This window comes from Strix uralensis, chromosome 1 (assembly GCF_047716275.1).
Source record: "Strix uralensis isolate ZFMK-TIS-50842 chromosome 1, bStrUra1, whole genome shotgun sequence".
In the NCBI taxonomy this organism is placed as follows: domain Eukaryota; kingdom Metazoa; phylum Chordata; class Aves; order Strigiformes; family Strigidae; genus Strix; species Strix uralensis.
In genome coordinates this window covers 123522345-123548115 of record NC_133972.1, presented here as the reverse complement: position 1 = coordinate 123548115, position 25771 = coordinate 123522345, and the positions used below count along the sequence as shown (strand labels likewise).

The 25771-nt window shown below is 38.9% G+C and overlaps 1 protein-coding gene across 1 annotated transcript in view; it reads right to left on the bottom strand.

The window, feature by feature from the left end:
* Positions 1-25771, bottom strand: part of LAMA3 (laminin subunit alpha 3) — a 119517-nt gene that overhangs the window by 4835 nt on the left and 88911 nt on the right. Inside the window, exons 43-69 of the mRNA XM_074879676.1 lie at positions 25567-25673; positions 22863-22913; positions 22321-22472; positions 21670-21780; positions 21458-21569; positions 20741-20908; positions 19393-19589; positions 17831-17947; positions 17135-17289; positions 15645-15786; positions 14961-15060; positions 14454-14570; positions 14194-14373; positions 12276-12418; positions 11026-11202; positions 9695-9846; positions 9434-9596; positions 8837-8970; positions 8178-8328; positions 7194-7313; positions 6140-6264; positions 5667-5787; positions 4345-4485; positions 3438-3568; positions 2452-2583; positions 686-830; positions 230-387 (exon numbers count right to left, since the gene is read on the bottom strand). Coding sequence (XP_074735777.1) covers positions 230-387; positions 686-830; positions 2452-2583; positions 3438-3568; positions 4345-4485; positions 5667-5787; positions 6140-6264; positions 7194-7313; positions 8178-8328; positions 8837-8970; positions 9434-9596; positions 9695-9846; positions 11026-11202; positions 12276-12418; positions 14194-14373; positions 14454-14570; positions 14961-15060; positions 15645-15786; positions 17135-17289; positions 17831-17947; positions 19393-19589; positions 20741-20908; positions 21458-21569; positions 21670-21780; positions 22321-22472; positions 22863-22913; positions 25567-25673 — 3702 coding nt within the window. The remainder of the gene's footprint in view (positions 1-229; positions 388-685; positions 831-2451; positions 2584-3437; positions 3569-4344; positions 4486-5666; positions 5788-6139; positions 6265-7193; positions 7314-8177; positions 8329-8836; positions 8971-9433; positions 9597-9694; positions 9847-11025; positions 11203-12275; positions 12419-14193; positions 14374-14453; positions 14571-14960; positions 15061-15644; positions 15787-17134; positions 17290-17830; positions 17948-19392; positions 19590-20740; positions 20909-21457; positions 21570-21669; positions 21781-22320; positions 22473-22862; positions 22914-25566; positions 25674-25771) is intronic.

Here is a 25771-nt window from a genome sequence, read left to right as displayed (position 1 = left end):
CAGGCTTAGGACTTGACATCAATATGCACTGTAATTGACCCCCACATCCAAGTCAATCTATTCAGTTTGGATAAATGTTAGCATAGAATAAAAATGCCTGAACCTTTAGAACCACTCTTGTGTTATGCCCTAAGACATAAACAAGAAGAAAATCCTAACTCTTAGCACCCAAAGAAAGCAGCTTTGACAATTCAAGTATTAGGAGGAGAAGAGAGAACATTTGTATTACCTGTCTGTAGATGAGGGTGGAGAAAACATGTAGGATAAGAAACTGTTGGGGATGTTTCCAAGGAGATACACTTCACTGCTGGCATTTAACTCAGTTGGTAAAGTGTGGTTTTGCACATTAGCGGCTTTCAAATAATCAAGGTATTTTTCATTCTGTACCTGTAAGACAGAACTGAAACATTTACTATGCGTGCACATGAAAAAACCCACATTTCAATTTACACATTTAAGAGTTCCCACCTGAAGCAGTCAACAGTCTTCTCTAAATGACAGGGGAGCTGTTGTCATTCTGGACAGGTATGGGTTTAGTACAGAACTTCAACACAGAAAGAACTTGCCTCAGATGTGAGATGGAAGGAAAATAATTACATCTGTATCTCAGTTCTACAAACCACGGCTGTGCAGACAAAGCCTTCGCATCAACATGGAGTAAAGATGACAGGAAAAATAAGCATACCTTGAGCATCTTAAACCTGAGAGGCTTTTTAAATTCCTTCAGCAGCACTGGTTCAAGGTTCTCGTATTTGCGGCAAGCTCCGAGGGATACACCAGTCTTTGCAGTATAATTAACGAGATTTTGAACCTCAGGGAGCTGACCTGCCCTAGAGTGATGAAAGCAGTAAGTGCTGTGACACAGCATTCCTTTTCTTTAGTGTAATCAACGACATATTGTAAAACTGTGTTCTGTACAAAATAGATTTCCCAGTGACCTGATGTTAAAGTACCGATTTTTATTTTTCAATTAAAAATGTAGGTTCAGTACTGTAAAAAGTATTCATATTTATCCTGGTTCTGCCCATTTATTTCTGACTATGGAAAAACTCTGATGATTTGTTCTCATCTCTTCTAAACAAAGTATTTTTGCTAAAAGCTATCTATGTAAAAAAAAACTCAAACAAATATTGACATTGAAAAAAGGGGGAAAAATGACAGCAGTCTTGATTGAATACGATTTCTGGATCAGACTACAAAACTTTGCTGGTTAATTATGCATAACCAGTGGCAGATCAAGAAAAAATGGCAACATCAGGTCCTGCTAACTCAATGATGTTCTAATGAGATTTGTCAAGGGGCAAAGCCCATCATAACTTAATATGTAGCTTTAGTATTATAGCCAAATCATCAGAAAGACTGTCAAAACCAATTTCCTGTGTGTATAAAGAGTAATATTAAGTAATACTATCATTTCATGTGTTGTACACAGCATCTCTAATCAGTACATTACAAAGCACTTTACAACTAGAAAAAGCAACGAAGTTCGTTGCCCCTGGTTTTCGATGAGAAGAGTGGTAGAGTTGGGAGCAGAACTAGAACTTCTTCAATTTTGGTCCAGTTCTCCATTCACTCGCTCAGACTAGCTACAGTATTAATTCTCCATCTATTTTTGTACTAAAAGCAATCTTTCAAATTTGTTTTCTGATGGGGAGGTTAATATACAGGTTACTTCATTGTCTTGCAGTGCTTTAAATGAAGATATAATTTGAGCAACCTGATCTAGCGAAAGATGTCCCTGCCCATGGCAGGGAGTTTAGACTAGATGATCTTTACAAGTCCCTTCCAACCCAAATCATTCTGTGATTCTATGATAATCAAATCAAAATACACTATTTCTTGTAAACTCTACACATGTATAAATATTTATCAAAACTTAGCTAAAACAAAGCCCCACTGGGACATCACTTGTGACTCAAGGAATGCTTTTCTTTAAAGAACATATTTATGCACAATTTTTCTCCTAAATTTTGCCTGTAAGATGTCTCTAATAACCAAACGTGTGAAAAAAGATACATCATAAATCAGGCACATGATTTCTATAGATATGCTCTCATTGTTTGTGTAACCGTTTTGGTTCTGTCAGTAAGCTTTGCTGGTTTCATTACCTGGCTCCCTGTGTAGCTATAATGATACAATCTAGCAAATCTTTTTGGATGCCTTGTTGGGACACATCCAATTCACTATGTTGAGTTCATTTTTTGATTAAAAGACTACTAAACAGGTATGATTCAGACTAAAATTCCATTACATCTGAACAGCAGATTTAATGACAACTTGATACCATATAATCTACCTGAATGAAAGAATATTTGGGGGCAGCAAAGTTATGCATTCCTGAAGGCTTCACGCATGTAGAAGAAAAGCAATTTAGCAAAAAGAGATTTTATATGATTAAAGAAGGAAAACAGGACAAAGAGCATGAAACAAAATTCTTTCTAGGTCAAATACCTTTTTATAAAGATGTTTGAGATGCAGCCTTCAAAATCATCTCCACCAAATTTTATAGGTTCGATTAATGCCCGTGCTCTGGGAGAGTCAACTGATGCTAATGCTGACTCATCATCAACCAGCAGACGTAATCTGAAACAAAGTGAATAAAAGTAAGCATGAAATTTAAATATATGGTTATGAACATAAATGAAATACATATAAAAAAAATTTACAGATGTGTTTTCTTGTTATATTGTAATTATGCTAGAGCTTCATTACCTTACCTCTGGGATTTTTTTGGTACGTGCTCATTGACTGCTATGAAACTGCTCTGCTTTTTGGAAGTAGATATTGAATAGGAGTTGAAGCTACTACTTCAGTCTTACAGTGAAATCCTGGTCCAATTGAAATCCATGAAAAAACTCTCATAGACAACTATGGGACAGGATTTCATCCTTTGTGTCAAAATGGTGCAATTGACATGTTAGCAACAGCTAGCACAGATTAATTACATTATAATTACCTGAAATTATAGCAAATCATTCAAAACTCTTCACTTCAACTAACACATCATTTTATGTGTTCTACAGAAATCAATACAATTTAGGAGCTTTTCAGTAAATTGTCTCTTCTGATATCTGCATAACAGATCATTATTGAAAAAATAGACACAATACTAGCTTCTTCCCTGGGCCTTTAACCACCTACGTTGCAGTGACATATGTAAAGGCTATAGGAAAGGGAAGAGCTCCAAAGCTCCTGCTTGACAAGCAGTCAAAACTCACACAGTCTATAAAAAACATGCATAGTGGTGTATGGCAGAAACATCACAGGTACTGACATGCATGTTCATAGACCAAAAATCTCCTTTTGCTTCATTATTTCAGTGTCCTTTGCTAGCAGAGGCCAGTTTTAACTGTGTACCCAAAGAACAAGTCACGCAAAATTTTAATCTTCTTTCTCCAACTACAACATAAAAGAATCAGATAAAGAACTGGACTCACATGTTGCCTGTTTTTATTACTGTCACATAATGCATTGACCCATCTTCGTATTTCTTTTTTAGTTCGATTTCTTTCTCTCTCATCTTTGCAGTTACAAAGCCAGGTCTCAGAAAGATGGTGAGAATATTAGGCTATAAAAGAATCCAACAGAACAATCACGTAGATGGAAGTGCCTTTAGTTCTCCTTGATATTGCCATTAATACAGTTTTCAGTGGTCTCTTGTGGGAAAGAAATTTTCTTACACTAACATTGTATTTCTTAGTCACTTAGTACCAGATATTACGCCAAGCTCTGCATGATTAGCGTAGTTCCTGTTTTATAATACCTCTGCACTCTAAATATCAGTTACTTAAAATACTTGTTTAAATTATTTTTACAAAAAGCAGAGGATTCAGTTCTCCACTTCTCAAATGCCTGGCATGCACTCATTTTTTACCTCCTCCAGCCAGCAAGAATGGGGTTCTGCTTGAACCTCCCTGCTTTCTGAGGAAACATAGCCAAAATCAACCCCTTGCCTCTGCATATTTGATCATGGTAACATTTCTACATGGGCAGAATGCCAGTTTTTCCTGAGAAAATTTCCATCTAACTGTATTAGGCAGCAGTTATATTACTGGGATGGTGGTATCACGGTGCTACTCTGCAGAAAGCTCAAGTTCAAAGCTCAGTTACTTGTCGAACTACTTGTTGGTTGAGTGAAAAAATTGCCAGGACGCATTCCTCTGGCCTATGACATGCAAGATGCCATGCTCAAAAGATGATTATAATAGCCATTTCTTGCCTTAAAATACAGGAATCTACCTGAGACTTATGACACAAACTGATGTCAAACTGACAGTCACAAACAGACATGACTGATCCAGAAAGAGAACCACTCCCATATTCTAAGTTGAATATGTTTCATACCCATAGATTGTAATTTAAGAGTGTTCCAGTCGATGTCATGGTCTGAAAGCCAAAGCCAACTTGGAAATCCTTGGGAAATGGGAAACCTGCCGCACTCAGGCTCAGTGTTCCCTTCTTGGAGAAAGCGGCAGATCTGACAAGCTGGAAGAGAGATAATAATGCTTTCAGCAATTCTTTTAATCAGAAGAAAAGGCAACATGGGACAACAGCTGCCCTACTCAACATAACTGTGCCTGACTCCAGTCAAAACCAAGCACAAAGCAAACTGCAAGTAAAAAGTGTTTTAGTACAGAACAGACCAACTGAGTTGGTTTCTCCAGCATTAACTATGATCTGAGAAACTCTATAAAGGGAGATGAGGCTTGCTGAGTATAATGAGCTGTTCATCTCCAGCTACTGTTTGCATTGACATGATGGCTTTGAAAGTTTTCACATTTGGAGACACAAAAGTGAGCAGCTGGAGGAATGGTTCGTAAGTACTGAGTGTGTGCAGATGAGCTACATAACCGAAACTGTATGAGTCATAGGACAGAATATACCTGGGTCTTTGTGAACAAAACACGTTTTAATACATGAGAAGTTATACAGAGAGAGAATGAAGGTCAGATCCTCTGCATAGGAAAATGGCCTGCAAAGAAATTGCTCTGTGAAAGGTTTAGATGCCACAAAAGGAAAGCAAATGAGCACAAACTTTCAGTGCAATGCCACAGTAAAAAGGGCACAGGGGATCATGCACCATGTAAGTAGCAGTAAGTAGAAGCAGAAGGTAGATTTCATCTCTCCATGCAGCAGTGCTTAAGCCAACACTGAAACATCACATTGACCCATTTTAAAAAGAATGTGACAAAACTCAAGGGTGCACAGAAAATAATTATAAAACAATCAGATGAGTGGAGCAACAGCCTTACAATGCGAGACTTCGGTGGAAGTAGAGTCTACTTAGCTCTTTCAAGAGAAAAGGTTGAGAGGTCATTTGATTAGGAAGCATAAGCACCTTGGTGAGAAGATCCTGAGTAGTATTAAGTATTCTGGCCTAATCAATAACAGCAACTGGAAGCCAACAAGTTTACATGGTAAATATGAATCCTCAATTGTACACAGTATTAATTAAGAGGGTGGACTATGTGCTGGAGCAAGCTACCACAGTAGGGGTGGAGTCTCCTTTCTTCTGTATCTTCATAGCAAGCCCAGGTTGTTTTATTACCATCACATGTTAACCAAATATAATTTTTGGCCTAAGTAAAACATAATGGTCCAGGATTTATAGACAAACCAGACTCTGTGAACTCCAACAGAAGTTTTTAAGGAACGTCATTAGTTACCTTCCAGTCATCTGAACATTTCTTGCTGACACCAACAGTCTCGTCAAAAACAACAGATGCAGTGTTAGGGTTTTTCACATTCTTCATGCAGCCACGGAATGGAGGTGTGGATATGTTAAAGCTGGTTTCAGGGAGTGGAAGGAAAAAGAGTTCAGTAGCCTGGTATTTCAAACCACACACCAGTATAGTAGCCTGTAAATGCTGACAATATAAGAAATAGAAAAACAGAACACAAGCAATCTTTCTTGCACGCACATACTTCATGCTGATCAAACCCAATCTTTAGGAAACACTTCAACAAATGCCCCACAATTAGCTAAAAATCACAGGTTATGATTATATATTATACACTGGTTATTTTCATATCACATAAGATACCTGATACAGAGTATGAAAGAAATAGCCTAAGGAAAGAGTTTAGATGGAGTATCCATACAAAAGCTGTGCATTACAGTCTTTCTATAGTTACTCACCGTTCCCGTAGAGAAGGTGGAATTCCGCCTAGATAGTACTTAGTGAAAAGGAAGACATTTATGTTCGCTTTAATATCAGGACTGACATGAACAGTATTCTTACTTCGGGCAAGCACCAAATGAATCTGAAATAGGGGAATAGTGAGACTTACAACACTCAGCAGAAACAAAAATCATTTAGCGGATTAAAAGTACTCCCACAGAGCAGGACACAATGTTTCCCCCCACCCCTCTTCTCTTGTTTACTAGTGCCTTAAATCCAGAATAACTGCAGTAGTTCAAAGGTACTTTGCAAAATTTGAGCATTTAGCCAAAGCAAATGCCTAAGAAAAATGCTCTACTACCCAAATACAGGGTGAGGTTTTATTTTCCTCAGGAAGATTGCCCTAAAAATACACCTCACCTAACATTCAGACATTGCCTTCTATTGGCAGTTGAAGAATCAGGATCTGCTGCCTGATACAAAGACTAGGTCAGTCAGCTGGCTGGAGGTAACTTGACCCAGTATGGCATAAAGTCTCCCTCCAGCAGACCCTGTGACCCACACTCTTTAGTTAGAGATGTAGTAAGGGGAAAAGTGAGAATGAATCAACATGGCAATGGTTTTAACAATGTCTTTACGATTTCACTCTAGTAGCACCACAAAACAGCCAGGCTGAAGTTAAATAGACAAGCAACAACGAAAAGACTACAAAAAAGTAATCTCTGTAAAGATCAGCCCAGCCTGAAGAAATAAACTCTTAGGTGGTGAAAACACTAATCTAAGTATTAAAATAATGTTAATAATTGCAATGTACGCAATGCTCTCTAAATAAAGCAATGCTCTGTCACAGAGTTTTTTTCTTTGGTGGTTTTTCTGTTAAAACTGAACTTATTCACAAGAAAGCGTGACAGTAGAAAGATTAATTTTCACATACCCAAACTAATCCCCAGCAGCATGATCCCCACAACACCAAAGGAAAACTTTACAACTAAACTTTACAACAAGATGTTTAGTTTCAGCTGATGTGTATTTTTACAAATAATGATCATTTGATAGTTTAAAATTACATACTTGTTTATATGTTCCATCATTTACTGTTGCATTGGTTTCTATTTCTTTTGGAGGCTCAGAGTCAACTTTGTATCTAAAAACTGTATGACCATCTTTAATGAGCACACTGATGAACTGATCCTGCAGTAAGAAAAAAAACGCCACCACAGTTAAACTGCCAACATTTCACATATACTTCACTGTCATGTGAATCATTTTAATGAAATGATCTAGTTGTTTCAATAAAGCTTTTGGGGGAAAAGATAACACAAAGCAGACTAAAACTTATAATAATCAACCATAATTACTTTAAACTGCTATAAACAGATCTGGCACCAGCTCCAGATGTACTCTCCAAATCTCTAGAGGACTTTTTGTCATTTCAAGATGTCTACTGACTTTTTACAGCATTGAGAAATTATCTAGAACATGTCACAGTGATTGCAAACATGCCTGTAATATTATTAGCTAAGTAGTATCACTGCTGTTTTGAGCACCTTTACAGGTATAAGTCACCATGTCACTTTCTAAATTCTTCCTTACTCTGTTACCACCCATATGTAGATTTGGGAAAAGTGCACTTCCACTTTTGGAGGATTTCAGTATTTCAAAATTGGTTTGATTCAAATTACATTCTCCCTGCCCACCCCCAGTTCTGAATTCTCTGCATGGCCTAATGGAGAAGCTACTTGGAATGATTTTTTTTCTCAGCCTGGACAAAGTGAGTATTCATATTCTATGATTACAGAATCATAGAATATCTCAAGTTGGAAGAGACCCATAAAGATCATCGAGTCCAACTCCCTGCTCCTCACAGGACTGCCTAAAACTAAACCATACGACATTAAACATACAGCAGAATCTACTAATCTGCCACACAGACAAAAATAACACTTTTAAGAAATTTCCTTACAGTTATTACTAAATCTAGCAGGTTCTCAAGTAAGCAAATTTTTAAAAAATGTTCTTGGACCACAAAACAGACAGAAGCATTCCACAAATTACCCCATTTGCTGCAAAAAACACGATGCCTTCATCTGCAGTGGTCTCAATTGTCTGCTCGTAGCGTACTCGGCTGTGGGTATTTGATTCCTTCAATGTGACACTGGCATAACCAGTGCCTTCAAAATAGCTTTGGTCAGTCTCTTCTTTATACCTATAATAATTCAGTGTCACAGATGTGAATATATAACAGCAAAAATTATTAAGATGTGAACTTACTGTCCTTATAATTTTTAAAAAGCTTACGTTAAAGCATTTGGTACAGGGCCACTAATAGGGCCAAATTCTGATCTAACCCAAGTAAAGAGAAAACCTTCCACTGCTTCTGTTGGATTCGCATATGGTCTTTAGAGAGGAAATGATTAGTGACTGACTTCTTTGCACTTAATGTAATATTTACTTTATAAAGGGGCTGAATACATTAATCCATGAATTGTGTCTAAGTATTATAACATTTAAATTGTTGGCCAGTGGACTGAGATTGCCATAGATGGGAATCATGCCAACGTTGGGGATTTCCTCTAAGAAATGTAGTGATGACCAAGAGTTAAACAAAAAATCACCAGTTTAGCCACAGTGGTTATTCTTCTGGATGTGAAAAGACAAGAATTTATAATGATAAAATCACAGAACTGTGAAACACTTCTGTGTTTATATCATACCTTCTGCAGGGTTGCACTTCAGTGGTATTGAGATTAAATGTCCTCTTGAAGTTGTAAAGGCTGATAATATGCTCATTTAGGCTGTCTAATTCAATGCAGCCTTCATAATGAGGATAGTCTAGCTTACCTGGAGGCTACAAAATAGTGTCATCAAAAATATTCCATCAATTGACAAAATTTTACATTGACATGTAACTTCTAAGACTTACTTCAAATAGAATATGACATTCTAAATATCATAAAATGTATCTTTGTATATAATACCCAAGCCATCTGATACCACCCCAGGAGTACTGCAGCACAATTTAAAGCAGAGTCATATGGATGGATTGGGAATAGTATTTAGCAGGACTGGAAAGGTTTCATGCTGTCCTTGGCAGATGAAATACCACCATGCTCCCTTCTTTGAGTTCTAGCATACTACAAGCCAGGCAGCTTCTTTAGGAAGGAGCATCTCCTTGCATCCCACCTATTCCTACTGACACGGACAAACTTCTACACAGCCTTTGAAAGACTGCCAGTTCCAATCTTTACTTGTAAGAACAACAGAATGATTAACACAGAAATCTCTTTAAAAGACCAAGCAACTCTTTGTACCCTAAAATCTGGTGGGTATCCTCCAACATAAAAGACAACGGTGCTGGGATCAAGATTTAGCAGAGTGTCGCTGCCTCCACTGCTTGCATTCAAAGGTTGTTCATACTGTGGAGAAGCTGATGTTGCTCCTTTGATGTAATTCAGCTTTACATACTGGTAAATCCTAAAACCAAAACAGACAGGCAAAATATCACATCACACTAATAAAAGATGTTCTTAACAGGTTTTGGAAAAGACTGTTGTGCACTGTGGATCTTATACCTTTCAAACTTAACTTGATCCATAATGGCATCCTCAGTTTCGCTTTGAGTCACAAACGGCTGCACATCTATTTCTACATCACCATCTCCCAGGTTATAGACACAAGTGAGGTGACCATCTTTCACAGCCATACCAATATAGTCCTTGGAGGCCTAAGAATAGCAAAGCAAATAATCATTAATAAATGATTAATGTTAATGAAGGTAAAAATACAGCAGCACTTCCTCAGAGACATCATCATACTGTGCATGAGTCATAAGAAATCCACCCACCTATATGATGAAGATTGTTATTAAGTTTATCTTCTGGGAAGAAAACACTGTAATCTTACATGTTGCACTCATCCAATGAATAATGCGTTGCACTGATTCAGTGCATATAGTTATAAATTTATTGAAGAGTCATGTGTGGCTTTTTATTTTTATAACAATAGTAGCTAAAATAATTTTCACATTTGTAACATCTCCTGGCTAAAGCCATGAAAACATGACACCTTTACTAAAAATTAGTTTCTGCACAATAAAAAAGATGTTTTGAATAACACTCAAAGACAATGGTTCCTACTGAGGTGACTGGAAGCATTTTCCCAAAACAACTCACATTGTATTTCTCCAACATACCACATTTCACAAGTAACAATTAAAACGGTGTCAACAGTACCCTGGACAGATATTCAGGGGATAAAAAGGTGAAATCCAGTGTAGAACAACTACCTTTAAACAGATTTCTGTGTATGCACAAGACTCACCACAGATACAGCTGCTGTCAGATAACAGGACTTAAAGACACATAGTTACGAACTGCACACAGGAAATTTTTTAAATCTTTGATGGTGCTTGAGCAAGCCTGAATGCACAAGCAGGTCTGTACTATTCTGCATATTCAGAAGAGAAAGAAATTAAGAGCTGAGGGGCTGAATTTTAAAACCAAAATGATCATTTTTTTTAACCAACGGAGAAACTCACAGTGACTTATATCGTGAAAAGAGTCAAAGCTCTGAGGCAGGAGTTGGGCTGAGTTTGCGCTGACTACTGCAAAACCTGACACTTCTAACAAGACTGTATGATGGTATCCATGACTGAGAAGTAACTTCCAAAGGAACAAAACAGCAAAGGATCAAGGGGCAAAGCAGTCAGTCACCCAATAAGTTACTCTGCCAGTGAAGGAATGAATTATTCTTCACAAAACACTTTTGCCATCCCATAATGGCAATTATAAAGAAATGGGCCAACAGTAGCTATGAACTTCAGTCAAAATAAACAATTTCCCATCCATTTCTCAAAGTGCATTGTCTGCTCTAAAAATCAGATTAAATCTCAAAATATACCTACATCTTTATTACCCAGGTATAGTACAAATTTATTTGATGCCCTCTGGGGGATGTCTAATCTTGTCTGAGGTCTTTGGAGAAAGAAAGAAAGTGAAGTATAGCCTTTCAGATCTTCAAGGTTGCTTGGAGGTCGAACCTCTACACCAGAGCTGCCATTGAACCTCATAGGAATAGCAACCTGTTAAGAACAACAAAACTCAGTACGTTGTAATTACCTATTGTTACTATTTCTACTTATTTCACTGCTGTGTTTAATTGCAAAGTAATCTATTACATATCCTAGTCCTGTTACAGCCATCAATTACTACAGATTTGGAGTCTGACCCTACCAAACAATATAATTAGGAAACAGACTGGATAATAGAGTATTCTGTATTATCAACACTTACCCCTTAACACAGCACTTTTTTTTTACTCCAGACATCAATTAATCAACTCTTACCACGCCTCTGACAAATAACTGTTACCTTCACTGCACAGACAGGGAAGGACATGCCCTGCAGCTCTAAAGAGCAAGCCTGTGAATTATTTCAATGTCTACATACATATCCTGATGCTTCACTTAGCTGGACTTGACTGTCTGTTGGAAAGGACAATGTACCACTGATATTAATAAAGACATGTCCTATTACAGCTATTTACACCATGGTCACAGATTCCTCTTATTCACTCTAACTACAGGTTATTTGTGATGACCACAGGGATGCTTCTTTGGGACCTGAGACCACACTATCCATTGAGCAACTATAGCAGTTGCTTAAATGGAGAAAGGGCAGTCCAATAAAAAGATGCTAACAGTTGACTCCTCACGTCGTGGGGCAGCTGGAGATGAGAACACGAGGCTACACAACTTTTTTGGAAGTGCCAGTGTTCCACTGGCCATGCGTGGGTGGAGAGCCCTGCCTCTAAGCTGCAGAGCCAACTCTACCGCTGCTGCCAAAGCCAGCACAATGTAGCTTGGAAGGAAAGAGGCTATTGTACAAATAAGTATTACAGAGATGACCTGGGAAAAAAACTCTACAGGAGGAGGATGGAGCAGGATGTTACTGCATCCACTCATTTTTATGTATGAATTATTATGCTTACCACCACCACAGTTACTTTAAGTGCTGGGTGGTACTGTTGAATTAAATTTATGTCTGGTCTTTCACATACATTTTAACAAAATGATTTAGACAGAGGAAGAAGAACAAAAATCCTGCTGTGTACAAACCAATGAGGTCAAGCATAACTGCAATGTTCAGGACAGACCTTATTAGCAGCATCCCTTGCCTGCTGAATCAGCTCTCTTATGCGATTTACATTCTCAGAGATGTTGCTTATTGGCATCAGCTGTTGGTTGATACTCTCAATCTTGCTGAACAGATCTGGAAGTTTGTTTGTCAATTTTTTTACTGCAATGAAAGAAAAAACTTGATGATAGAAAGGAGGAGGACAACAGATGCAAAAATATGATATGACTACACAATAGCAGTGAGAAGGGTAATGACAGACCTGTTTTCATTAGTGTTACAATATTAGGAAGCCCTCACTGAAACTAGCAGTTTATACAGAGGTTATTGTACTCCTGGAACTTGTAGCCAAAGGTATTTGCAGAAGCAGACAGAATCAGCACTTCCAAAAACATACTAGATAAATTCAGGTCCAGAAAAAATTATTAAATAGGACAGACAGGGATGTGCTCTCCAACATTATTATCCGGTGACTGTGGATGCTAGGGGGGGATGAGGATAATGGACAGCAGACAGGGGACAGGCTTATGTGCATTCCCAGAGTAGCATCTCCTGCTGCCACTACTGGAGAGTGAATACTGGAGTAGGCAGACTGCTGGCATGACCAAGTAGGGCATGTCTTATATTCTTGTGTCAGGGTTGCTTCAGTAGTGAGCCTTACAGTATCTGGACAGGTTTATTTCAGGAGAAAGGGGATACTATGAAAATTTCAATTTTCATTAAAACAGGAAACAATTTTTCATCTCCTGTGACTGCAAAAAACCCCCCAACCAAACCTGAAAGTATTAGCAGACTGTAACCCTATGATGCAAAAGGCAAATAAAAAGAAATCCAGACCTATTGCTTTTTCTAAATATGACTTCTAAGCCAGTCTTGTAACTGTAGGGACAACTTGCGACTCTGCAATAACATGCAGGGCTAGCTCTTGTATTTATCTTATTTAAAATGTTTTATCTCATTTCAGTTTATCAAATGAAGTTTCTGAAACAATGAAAGAAGATGCTGTTTGGGATTGTGACTGTCTCCTATTTTGTATTCAACACAGGCTGTATGTAATCTATTTCACTTAATTTCAGCTGACAGACATCTAGCCCAAGCTAATTGTCTAGGACCCTTCTCTAGTCAATGGAGTAGAAAATCACAGAATCAGAGTGGCTGAGGTTGGAAGGGACCTCTGGAGGTCATCTTGTCCAACCCCTGTGCTCAAGCATGGCCATCTGGAGTCAGTTGTCCAGAATTGTGGCTAGTCGGCTTTTGAGTATCTCCAAGGATGGCGACTCCACAACCTCTCTGGGCAATCTGTGCCAGTGCTTGGTCACCCTCAGTAAAAAAGTGTTTCCTGATGTTCAGAAGGAATCTCCTGTGTTTCAGCCTCTGCTGCAAGGGCATGTTGCTGACTCACGTTCAACTCAGTGCCCACCAGGACCCCCAGGTCCTTCTCTGCAAAGCTGTTTTCCAGCTTGGCCGCCCGCAGCATATACTGGTGCCTGGGTTTTTTTCCCCTCAGGTGCAGGACTTTTCCTTGTTGAACTTCATGAGGTTCCTGTCAGTTGATTTCTGCAGCCTGCTGAGGTCCCTCCGGATGGCTGCATGACCCTCTCCTAGTTTTGCGTCCTCAGCAAACTTGTTGAGGGTGCAGTCTGCCCTATCATTCAGATCTTTAAGAAAATGTTAAACAGGATTGGACCCTGAAGAACCCTGCTAGTCACTGGCCTCCGAGTCTTTAGAGACCAGTCCTGGTATCAGCTTTTAACATGTACCACACGATGGCCTGAATCACCTTCTGCAGTACCTGTCCCTTTCTGCTGTCAATAAAGGAAGCTCAGAATACTAGCTTAGGCTAGGGGACTAACTTTTGGATGACTAAAACTTCTGCTGCAAAATTGACCATGTCCACTAACAGTGACTTGGTAGGTCTCAGATAGCACATGCAATACCTGAATTGTTTGCCTCTATCAGTGCTTTACTGAAGCCAGCACTCTGTGTGCTTCCATAGGTACTCTTCATTTTTTCCACATCTACTTGAATTGGGAGCAGTTCATCCAATACATTAGTTGTGACATCCTCAGCACTTTTTACCATGGTCTTTGCACTGGTGATAATGCTGTCGATATCATCTGAAATATACACAAATGCATGTGCAGATTCTTATAGTAATAGATGAAAGAGGCAAAATAGAAATCAGTAAGTAACTGACCTCTGTTTATCCCATTGAGATTATTTTGAAGAGTGACAAGATCAATTTGCAGTGTATTCTTCTTTCCATCAGCGACACCAAGTCTTTGTTTTATGTCTTCAAGGGTTGGACCAATAGCTGCAAAACAGTGAATGCCCTGTATGAATTTTACAGAGAAATATCACCTCTCTGTTGGACAGGTAGTGCGGCAGCACCAGTCTGCACTCTTGCACAGCTCGTGTTGCCACTGAGCGCTGAATGAGTATTTGCACTGCAAAACAAGTACAAGGCTAAGGATTTGCTGGACAGGAGTATTGCAAAGGTATACAGCATAGCAGAGGTATGAAATCCACTTTCTCGCCTTTTTGCCATTGGAAATAACCATCCCAAGATGTCCCATTGTAATGGAACTAGTCTCTTCTGGTTAAATATGTGCTGCAGAGCGTTGCTGAACTGTGAAAATTCATTGTTCAATGAAAGCTTGTCATGCTGTGCCAACATTTCTACCATCACTTTCTTTCTTGGTACCTTGCAATGTCCTTTCAGTTTCCTGTGCTTGATTCAACAGTGTACTGCTCTCGGTTTTTAACTTTGCAGCTTTTCCCGATAGGTCGTCTCTCTTCACAGTCTGGTAATAGAAGCACAGTACTGTAAGACTGCTTTAATGAATATACTAAAATTTAAAGAGTAAAAGAGATGGCCCAATCCAGTTTAAAAAAAACCAACTATACAAGGGCAGAGATTTTGTGTGAAGAACACCACCTTAAATAACAATGATCAAGATTAATTTAAGCATAATACAACCTTGGTCTTTAGCAAACTTCTGATAGATTTTGGGGCATTCAGAAGAAATTACTAGCACACAGTTGTTAGATATTATTCCTCTGCTGAAGAGTTCAGGGGTATTACTAGTACAAAGTGAAAGAGAATACCTGAAGTCACCTTCAGTGATTACTGGGCTTGCCTTACGCAGATCTCTATTTTGCACTGAAGGGAACAGTTAGCATTCATATGGACAGCCTCATCAGAAAGGCTAGCTTTAGTGCTGAACCAAGACTAATTCATGAACATGCAGAATAGCAGCTCATATAATGGCCACAGACAAATAAGGCATGCCAAGACACACAAGTCTTTTTTTGGTGCCACTTTGATAGTTAAAACAAATCTAGTTGTAACAAGTTTACCACCATTTGGCCATTTATGAGTACTTACCGATAAAGCTGAGTCAGCTGCATTCCCAGCTTTGTTGGCTGCTTCCTCTGCTGCTTTGATGGCATTAATAATATTGTCATAGGCAGTAGAAGCTTCCACAGCACAGCCTACCAACTCGTCCTTCCTGGCACTGTTCTTTATTCTGTGGGAAAAGGGAGAAAAATGCAGCCTTCTGCAAAGCCTGTGGACTTTGACAAGTATTCTGAATCCACCTGAACTCATTATTTTCTAATTAATGCTAATACAGAAAATATTTTTCAGTTAGATCTGTAATTTCATTCTGCAAAAATATCAAATTTAGAGGCAGACCAATATGAAAAGATTCTTCAGAAGATGGGATAAGTTCAGGTGCTTGGAAAAGCACAACTGTGGGCCTCCAAAGCAGTCTTTCAATGATGAAGATTGTGAGAATTCACCAAGGCACAAGGTCAATAAGCCACCTCCATCACAGTCCCCTCAAAACACTTCAGAGTTTAGAGAACTGCAGCTTCCAGATGGTTTCTGGCTGCTCTAGCATCCTACAGGAGCGGCAGATGGAGCAGAAGGTGGAGCAACTACAAAACCTCTTGTGTTTTCCCCAAGAACCAGCGCAGCAGCTCTGGAATCAGAAACAACAGACAAAATATCTTCTACCTACTCCCTGTGAGCTATGCAACTGCCCAGTATCAGCTGCCCCGTACTTGTGAGAACAGTGTCTTCTTAATTGAAAAAAATTGCACTGAAAACTAACAAAAAATTAATGAAAAAGTTTTTTAACCAAGAATTTTCAAGCTGAGTTAGGTATTTTGGATTTTAACTTTTTGAGAGTTTCTAGTTGGTATAATGACAAAATGCAAACAATTTGCATAGGAAAAAAAAAGTATCAGGATTTCACTTTTTTCATTTTGTTCTGATGTACCATAGAAGGCCTCCAACACCTCACTCATAATTCCAAGGTAAAGTACAAGTAATGGAGAGAGAAACACTTGATTCATATCAAGTTTATCATATTTTTGCCTTTCTAGAAGATTCCTTGAAGAATGAGAAAACTATAGGAAGTCTTTTCCTCACTAATGCTGAACAGGTGCATCTGAAGACTGTCAGGATAGCACTTCTTCCAATTATTTGGCCCAATTCACTGACATCGTGAAAGTGTCCCTGAGTATGAGTACAGGAAATAACACTACAAAAAAGATATTCTGTACATCTTCCTACTCTGTACATGAGGATCTTCTCTTGTTAGTGAGGCGTTAATGAAGTGTTAGTGCAGTAATATAGACCTGTATTATTCCCCATTTCTGGGGAAAAAAACCCAGGAAAATACAGGAAAACCTGGTTTGTGGGGAAAAAAGAAAGAAAAACATCTGTACATCATGAAGAAGCAGAAAAAGACAAAGCAAATTTCTTTTTAACTTTGCAAATGATCATTAAAGCAAGTGAAGTTACAGACTGAGCACTGCAACCATGGATGTTATGTACAAAAAGTCTCATTTACAGGAACGGCAACGTACTCTTCCAGCTGTTTTGCCAAGGCCTGCAAAGACTTGGCATGTTCTTCAGCCCTCACCACCAGTGGTTCTTTGCTTGCTGATAAGGAGCTATTTGTCAGCTTTTCATTCATATCCTTCCTTGCTCCATCCAGCTGAGCAGCCAGGCTTTCATATTCCTACGGGTTTATAAAGATAAAATTTTATTTGTATTCATACATATTTGATTTTGTCCTTGTCTCCTTCAGTGTTACATATACCTTGCACCTGAGGAGACCAAGGGGAAAAACATTCCCTTCCAACTTACTGTGCAGGTTACTGGAAAAAACTGCTAGTCACTACATTATGTTTCTAGACCCACTATGTAAAAACTGAGTCAGACCAAAGACCCTTCTAGCCCAGTATCCTGTCTCTAGTGGCTAAAACCAATTGCCCAGAAAGAAATACAAGAACAGCACAATCATTTATGGTATTACTCACAGATATTCTCCCAAATTCAGATATCTGCAGCTGTCTTCCTGAGACACATCGCAAGCTTCAACAAGCTTCTCTTATGGAAACCTGTGCAGGCAGGCTCCTCTTGCACCCAGGATGGGCTGTGAGATCCTTTCCCTTTTTGTGAGGCTCAGATAAGCCTTGTGTCCTAGCCACTGAGCTATGCTACCCATTACAGTGACAGCAAGATATTGGGGTTTTTAACCTTAAGAAGGTTAACTATACCTCTTTGCTTTTTTGCAATAATCCAAGCATACTGTTAGCTTGTGTCAGGGAAGATCGGGCAGAGCTCAGAATATCCAAGATACCATTCTGTTGTACATTTGTCTCCTCAATCCGTTTCTGAAGAAAAGGGTTGAATAACACATGATTGGGTTAAAAATGAGAGGCAGGGAAAACCGTATCTACCTAATCTAGTTTGCATCAGGATTTACCAAAGGTACTATGGCTGTGTTGATTAGATGCCTATATACTGTTTAGGGACTAATGGTATCCTACTGATTAGAAGAGTGAGGAAACTCAGGAGTCTGCAGTGGTATAACTTACAGCTGAGCAGGAGGCTACAGTAGTTTAGTTATTAGCACTCAAAGCAAAAGCAGTACAGGTCAGCTGAGGTGAACTGTCAGGACAGACCATCTAAGTGTCTGATCTCTTGAACCTGGAAACTTCAAACCCGGAAATTTTAGAAACAGCTCCCTAAATTTTCCTACGTTTTCAAAACAGCTCCCTGGTCACTACCCTCATCTTTTCTGTTCTCTCAAAGGCAGAAATAAAATGATTACACTATCCCTTTATCTGGGGATCTTACCAGAAAGGGGGTGTGAAACCTCCTCACTTTATTCTCTTGAAAGCTCTGAGGGTAATGAAGCCCCTTGGTCTGGAGCAACCCCGTGACCATCCACAGCATAGCTCTAGAGTAATGGCACACGACAAACACAGCCAGACAAGTGATGTTGTAAGGATGCATTAGCTCTCTTTAGTTGGGTTTCTAACATTGTAACATGTCAAATCTCTCTCTACCAGAAAAGTGTATCAGATTTACGACTTGTACAGATGCATCCATCTTTTAACACAACTGTGCATACCTATGTGGCACATGTATTGTGCAGTCCATGCACATAAAGAAACAATTAAATATTGAAAGGGACAGTTGAATGTACAAATTCTTTTGTTCAAGCAGTGTTAGCAAACTGGATGGACATGAGTGTGCTAAAACAGTGATATATTTCAGAAAAAATACAATGAATTTAGAAGAATGGGTCCTGCAGCATGCTCTTATTTCTTGTACTATTTCAACAGCTCTAAAAATCAAGCACTGCTCAGGAATGACAGCTGTTCCTTGTCACCTTTCTGATGAAACCTCAGAAGCAGTTCTGTAGAATATTAATCCCAAATAATTTAACAGTACTATACACATTATTAATCCTATCTTTCATAGCTGTTAAAGCCAAATACTTGAAGGAATTTATTAAAAAAAGTACATCAGCATCAGGGATTTGATCTAGACTAGGAAACAAAAATGCTAGTGGCAGCTGAAGAGAAGGGCTAGGCTTCCCTGCTACCATCAGAGCTATGTCTTTCTTGGTCACACTGCCCTGGTCACATAAAGAGGCCACAAGTGGGAGTGGACTACATTTATACCTGTCCATACACGTATCAAAAGATGGAAAGAGACCTTGTAGAAAGTCTGAAGAATTAGTGGTACTTGGCTTTGCAAGGTCAAAAGCAGCAATCAAAAGCACTTATCTCCTGAGATTTAACTTTCTTCTCCCGAACCCTGATATTACCTTAACGTCTTCCAACAGAACTCCATTATCTCTGTTTAAGTTTTCAGCCTGCTTGATTTGTCCCGTCGCCTCATTCAGAGCTTCACGGAGGTCAGTGATTTTGGATTCATATTCATTCAATGAATCCCTCACAATTTTGATAAGCCCATGATTTTCTTGGTGGTACTTTTGTAGTTCATTCTTAATACGTGCCAGTACTGCAGTATCAGGACCAGAAAGAAAAGTTTTATTCAGAAAAGAAGGGAACCAGAAAAAACTTCCTTCAAAAGGGCTTGACATTTAGGATTAGAAAGCTGTGGTTGTGTGAAACACTGCACATTCTTTGCAGCACTAGTTCCAGTGTTACTATAGCAGAGATGCTATTCAGCATCTCACTGGATCAACTCTGCTCAAAAGTTTGCTGCTGCAGATACAGAGCACAGGTAAACATTTATTTGGCTATTTCAATATTAAGTAAGGATGAAGATGATCTGCAAAGACTGAATAGTCTTCTCTTTTTATATGCAACTAACACAATTTCATCAATTTCATCTACAATGTAGACATCTACATTTGTGCTAGTCATCAAAGCTTCCTCTGTAATCAATGGAGAGATATGGGCACATTTAATCTCAAAGAAGGTAGAAACATAAAAGAGGTCAAATGATTCACACTCTTAAGAGTGCCCATTTCACTGCCTACAAGACAGGATACGGAAGAGTTACTCAGAGGTACGTATCAAAGTCCAAAGTTAGGGGAAATTACTATCACTCGTAAGGTCTTTCACTTTTCTCAGCTATGCCCCTGGTTAGGAGATAAGCCTGTGACTTTGCTGTTCTTGCTGTCTCTGATGTCCAGAATCAGTTTTCTGAATGTCTCAGTCAAACACATGCAGAGAACATAAAAGGGAGTACAACTAGTGCAACTAAAACTTCTGAACTTCCTTATCCTTGTATGTTCTGGCCCTTGGACTACTCCAATAGCTTCTTAAAATCTGTTCTTAAATTACATGTGTAATTCTTCTAAAATAGCTGCATGTGCCATAGCCTATATATTACAATACACAGAAACGTTGCATAAGTATATTATGATTGGCTACGCCTTTATTTTACCGAGATTCATCTTGTTATTAAAGAAGGATCTACTGGGTTTTTTTCCCCAGTTCAACTCAGTTTCTTCCATAACAAACTAAAAATGCCTTTAAATCCCTTCCAGAACTACTACTTCTGTGCTGACTAATGATCATGGCAGATCCCAGGGATACACTGCAAAATCCCCATCCCTGCACTCCATCCAAAACAATCCATAATGCTTCAGATTTAAGATTGATCTTTCTAGACAGTAAGAAGCTGAGAGAACAAGCCCTTACGCAGCTGAGCTTCTGTTCTCTCCTTCTCCGCTTCTGCTTGAAGGTGGCCAAAGTTGCGGTTTCGCATCTCCGTCATCATGCGTTGAGCTTCAGCCAGTTCTTTGGCAGCATCTCCCAAGGGCAAGTTGTTACCTTCTGCATTTGTACCAGCTACTTGTTCCAAGAGCACTAAAAAAAAAGTATTGTCAAAGCCAAAGAGGATGCGCTTAAGCTTATGGAAAAGACACAAATGACAGGGCTGGTCTCTTTTCTAAAAAAGACCTGCCTATTCATAAATTTCTTAATTAAGTAGATCCATTTTGCATTAACTGTATTAAGCTGAAAAGTATCCCATGTCACATGACCAGAGCTAGTAAGATGTCATCAGGCTTGAAATCTGTCCCAAATGACCAAGTTCCCAGGAATAATTTTAAACTTCTAATTTAAGAGCCTATGATAGCAACCCAGACTAAAGTCAGGATAGACAATTCATTGCTCTACATGTCCCTGTGGTAAAGCCTCTCTTTCCCTATTCAGTACACAGGGAAGGTAGGCTCCTAAACTAACATAATACATTAGATTTCTAATAGGAAGAGTGAATTCCACAGCTATGTCTAAATTCTGATTTATGAAGTTGTTTTCTAAGAAAACCTATCATGCTTAATTAAGAATATTGTAAATACACTGAACAGATTCCATAAAACAAAACAGGTTATGGAGTTAGAAACTATTTTTTACCTTCTATATTGTTGACAACTATTTGTATTCGTGAAACCAAATCCTTTCCTTTCTGATGAGTTTGGCCAAAATTATTAAATAATATCTCAGCTGTTTTGTAGTTCATTTCAGCCTAGTAAGGAAAAAAAAATTATTAGATTAAAAATATCTGGATACATCATGCTAATATGTAGTCAAGAGATGTGTGCTTTTAAATTGATTTGGTAAGTCACCTTTTCCTGGAGAGAATTTACATCACGATTTAGGTTAATGAATTCTGTTTCCAGCTCATCTACCTTTGAACCCTGATTATGGACAACAGAACGGTAATTGTTCAGTAAGACCTGAAAAGAAAGAAAAAAAAATCCAATAAGCCACCCATACACAGGAGACAAAAAAGCAAAAATGCACTAGGTTAGATCTTTACCCAAGGTAAATAAAAGCAGCATTACTGACATGAAGACTGACCAACTGCTGCCCAAAACCTAGGCTTTTTTATCTGTGAGTATAGCAACTGCCATGTCAACCAAATAAATTCTTTTTAGGATGAATTTTGGTATTGGCAGTTGGAAAGTTGGGTTTTTTTGGTAATGCAGAGACATGAAGTGCTGGAAAAAGACAGAGCTATACAGAAACCTCAGAGATATAGCTTTCAAGGCGAGCAGGCCTCAGAAAAAGCAGAGATACTGATTCTCTTTCAGAGAATAACATGGAAACAACAGCTGTCTTCTAACAAGTGAAGCCCAGTGCTGTCAGCATCTGGTATTTGAAATCAGAAGTTGATGTATGTTTCCTTGCAAGCTGACAAAAAGATGGCATAAGTTCCTAGGTTCGGCTGTTAGCTACTTAATCTGAAATCCACTTTTCTGTTCATGTGTGCCTACCTTTAAGTCTTTGATGCGTGTTTCCAGATGCCTCATCTGCTCCAGTGTGTGGGTATTCGCATGGACATTTTGCAGCCGAGACTTAATCAGCTGAAGCTCATCACCTATTGTGCTCAAATCCTTCAGCAGTGTAATTACACAGCTATCACAAGCTGGAGGGAGCATGAGCAAAGGAAAACAATAGATATTATTGATACTTGGTGCAGAGAACATTTCACTGAGTTCATTAATAAATGAGATGCAATGTAAAGACTTTGATGCTTGTCACCTGATGCCACCTGAAGAACAAAGGCAACAACAAAGCCCACACTATTAAGGAGAGTGACCAAAGCCAGAAATAAGGACGAGGCCCCATTTACATCTGGCTAGCTGACCACCTCTTTTATAATTTTTCCAAGTGTTTGGTTGAATGTTTACTTTTAAAAGATTCATTACAGGACATCCCCAGTCCTTTTTAAACTCTGCCACCCTTAAAAGGGTCATCAGTATGCACCTGAAGCCAGCAGAAGACAATCTAAGTGCCGTTCTATTTTATTACTTACAGTCACAATCTTCATTGGGATCCACATCTTTTGGTTCATTGTTGAAACACTCTGAAATCACAAGACTGTCATCAGTAACCAAAGTTTTCTTATGGAAATACTACTATTGTATTTTTGCCCTCACTTTTCATGGTTGGCAGCCATTAAAACATGGTGCCGCCCTTTCATAAATCCATACCCACTGCGCATGAGCTGAAATACCCAGAAGGCTTGAGCATGCCAAAACATTCAGCTCCCACTTATGCCTTGCTGAGATCAATGTCTTTTTCATCCCTGAAAGGAAACTGACTGTAACCCCCCCCAATATCTGCTGCTTGGGTAGCAGCAGGAGGCTCTCTCACATCAAGTGTGCTGAATGTATTGCTAGAATTTGCCTAGAATAACACCACCAGGATTGGAGCCAAGACTATATTGTTAAAGCATTTCACCCAGGACATATGTTCAAACTCCTTCATCTAATTTAGTGTCCATATTCAAACCACAGACTCTGATTCCCCAAAGGATGTCTTACCCACAAGGAACTGAGAAATGTTTATGTTCTTCCTTCATACCTGTCACAGCTTGAAAGATTAAGGGATTAATCAAGCTTGAGAGAAATCCAGTGTGTACATGGAAGGAAGCACTGTATGTAACCCAAGGCATGGAGCTTGGACCACAGATACGGGTGGTACCTAACAAACATTGCCCTCAGACTTTCCAACAAACTAGCACAAGTGACTGTCTCTCCAGTGTGCTGTTTTGTTTTGTTTGTTTGTTTTACAAACCCCATTATAAGAAGCTTAACACTCTCCAGGTGCATGTGGGATTGTAACATCCTGGGATCCTAACTTCTAGAAGGCAGGAGAGGAACTGGGTCCTAAAAGTGCCATCATATAGGACAGGAATCTCCCTGTCTTGATGCCCAAGTTCCTTTTACAGGCTTGGTCCTGCTGCCAAACTCTTATCTCCTCTTGAAAATGAAAAGGGCTGTGTGTGTCTTTTACTCTGAAGGCAAAGGATGCACTCAGGGTATAGGCTGCTGCTGTCAAGAGTCAACAACAGCTTGCAACTGTGAGAGGTTACAGTGATAAAATTGGACCTGAACTTTAACAGCAGCATGAAACAGCCTGGAACAAACAGCCTAGCTGTGCCACTTCCTTTGGCACTTGCACATTAAGTCATCAGGAAGTTAAATGGGATTGGTAGTGAGCGCTGCTGCCAAAAGGAGACAAGTCACAAAGAATATATTTGTAAGAGAATGAAGGAAATTATTCCAAAATTCAAATATCCATGCAGTTCTGCTGTTGTGTAATTCAGCTAACACCAGACACATTTCAGCTGTCACTGTGAAGTACCAATTAAATAAAACTATTATTACAGCTTGTGCACAAACAACATCAGCCAAGAAAATGTGAAATGAAAAGGTCTGGCCAAGTGCCGAACATCACGCACAAGAAACCTGCTAGAACATGCTGTGCTGATGATCACAGAGGGTTTTATTCCTAATGCAGAGAAAGAGATGGCTGATCAGAATATATAGTTGGAGACAAACTGAAAACAAACTGGCTTGTTGAATTTTGCCCTACGGATTAGTTTGTCCTAGCAAACTCTTGCTTCAAGAACAAAGAATGACAAAACATCAAACACTGCTTGGATCTGTTCCACACAAAGTATAAATATAATAAAGATGTATTACTTCAATGATGAAATATGAAATGAGAACTAGCTACTGAAAAATTGCACCAGCTGCCAACAACAGTTCACATCACTTGCTGGTTTTCTAATTTCTGTGACCAAGGAAAGATAAGGTGATCCTTGGCAGTCATTCAAACGCAGTATGAAGAGCAGTGCAGAAAAATTAAGAGCATGGAAATATTAGGAGTTATTAGGTTGACACTTCACTAACATCTGAGGAGCAGAAGCTGCCTACAGGGAAAGAAAAGTGGAATGTTATTGGAGAACGCAAATATGAGAGACTCAAGGTCCTTTTCAGGAGCAGGGGCCTATGCGTTTCTGAACAGAAATGAGCATCCCAAGGGACTGAAGTGAATAGAGGTAAAGACAGTCTGAGGAATGTAGGCTCAGGTCCTTTACTTTAGAATTATAATAGCAAACATATGCCAGTGGTGTAATATTCTTATAAGTGCTTACTAGTAGTGCAGTACATGTGTGACTGATACTGGGAAAATCATGGATGTCTTAGGTGGCAAAATGGTGTATAGCACTATTTATAAAACAGTCTTCTGAGTCAGGTCCTAACTTCCACTGTAAACACAGCTAGCTTGGACACCTAAGATGGCAGTGCCTGATGCAAACTCTGAAGATGTCACTGATCTGTCCCAAATACATTTTAAAAATGCATATTTAGACTGCTCAGTTTCATAAGCCCATAACACAGACTGGCAAGATACAACTTAACCATGTCAGAAGAGGAATCATGGCGCATTTAAAAACATACCCGTGATACAGAAAAACAAAATAAAATTTGCAGTATTTATGAGGGGAATTACATGACAAAATGGTTTACAAGGGTGAACTCAATTACTCAGGACAGCCCTTGTATTACCATGGTGTTATGTTTTAGGAAATCTTACTTTTTGATAAAAATGATCTGCATTTCTTTAGTCCACATCTTTCCTTCAGTTCAACTGATCTAAGTACCTGCCTCCTCTGTTTCCCAGAGAGAAAACAACATTCCCTTCCGTGTTCATAGGCCCTCACGTACCTCCAGTCAGGTGGTCACAGCTAGCCAGCTGTCCATTATTATTACAATTACATTTCTGACAGTAGCCTCCATATTTTTGTGGATTTCCAAAATATCCTGGAGCACAGCTAGATAAAAAGATACAAATATTTTTTATTAAATATTTGAAGTTACTTTAGTGAAACATACTTTCCCTTGACAAAAAAATCCAGTATTCTCTTGAAGA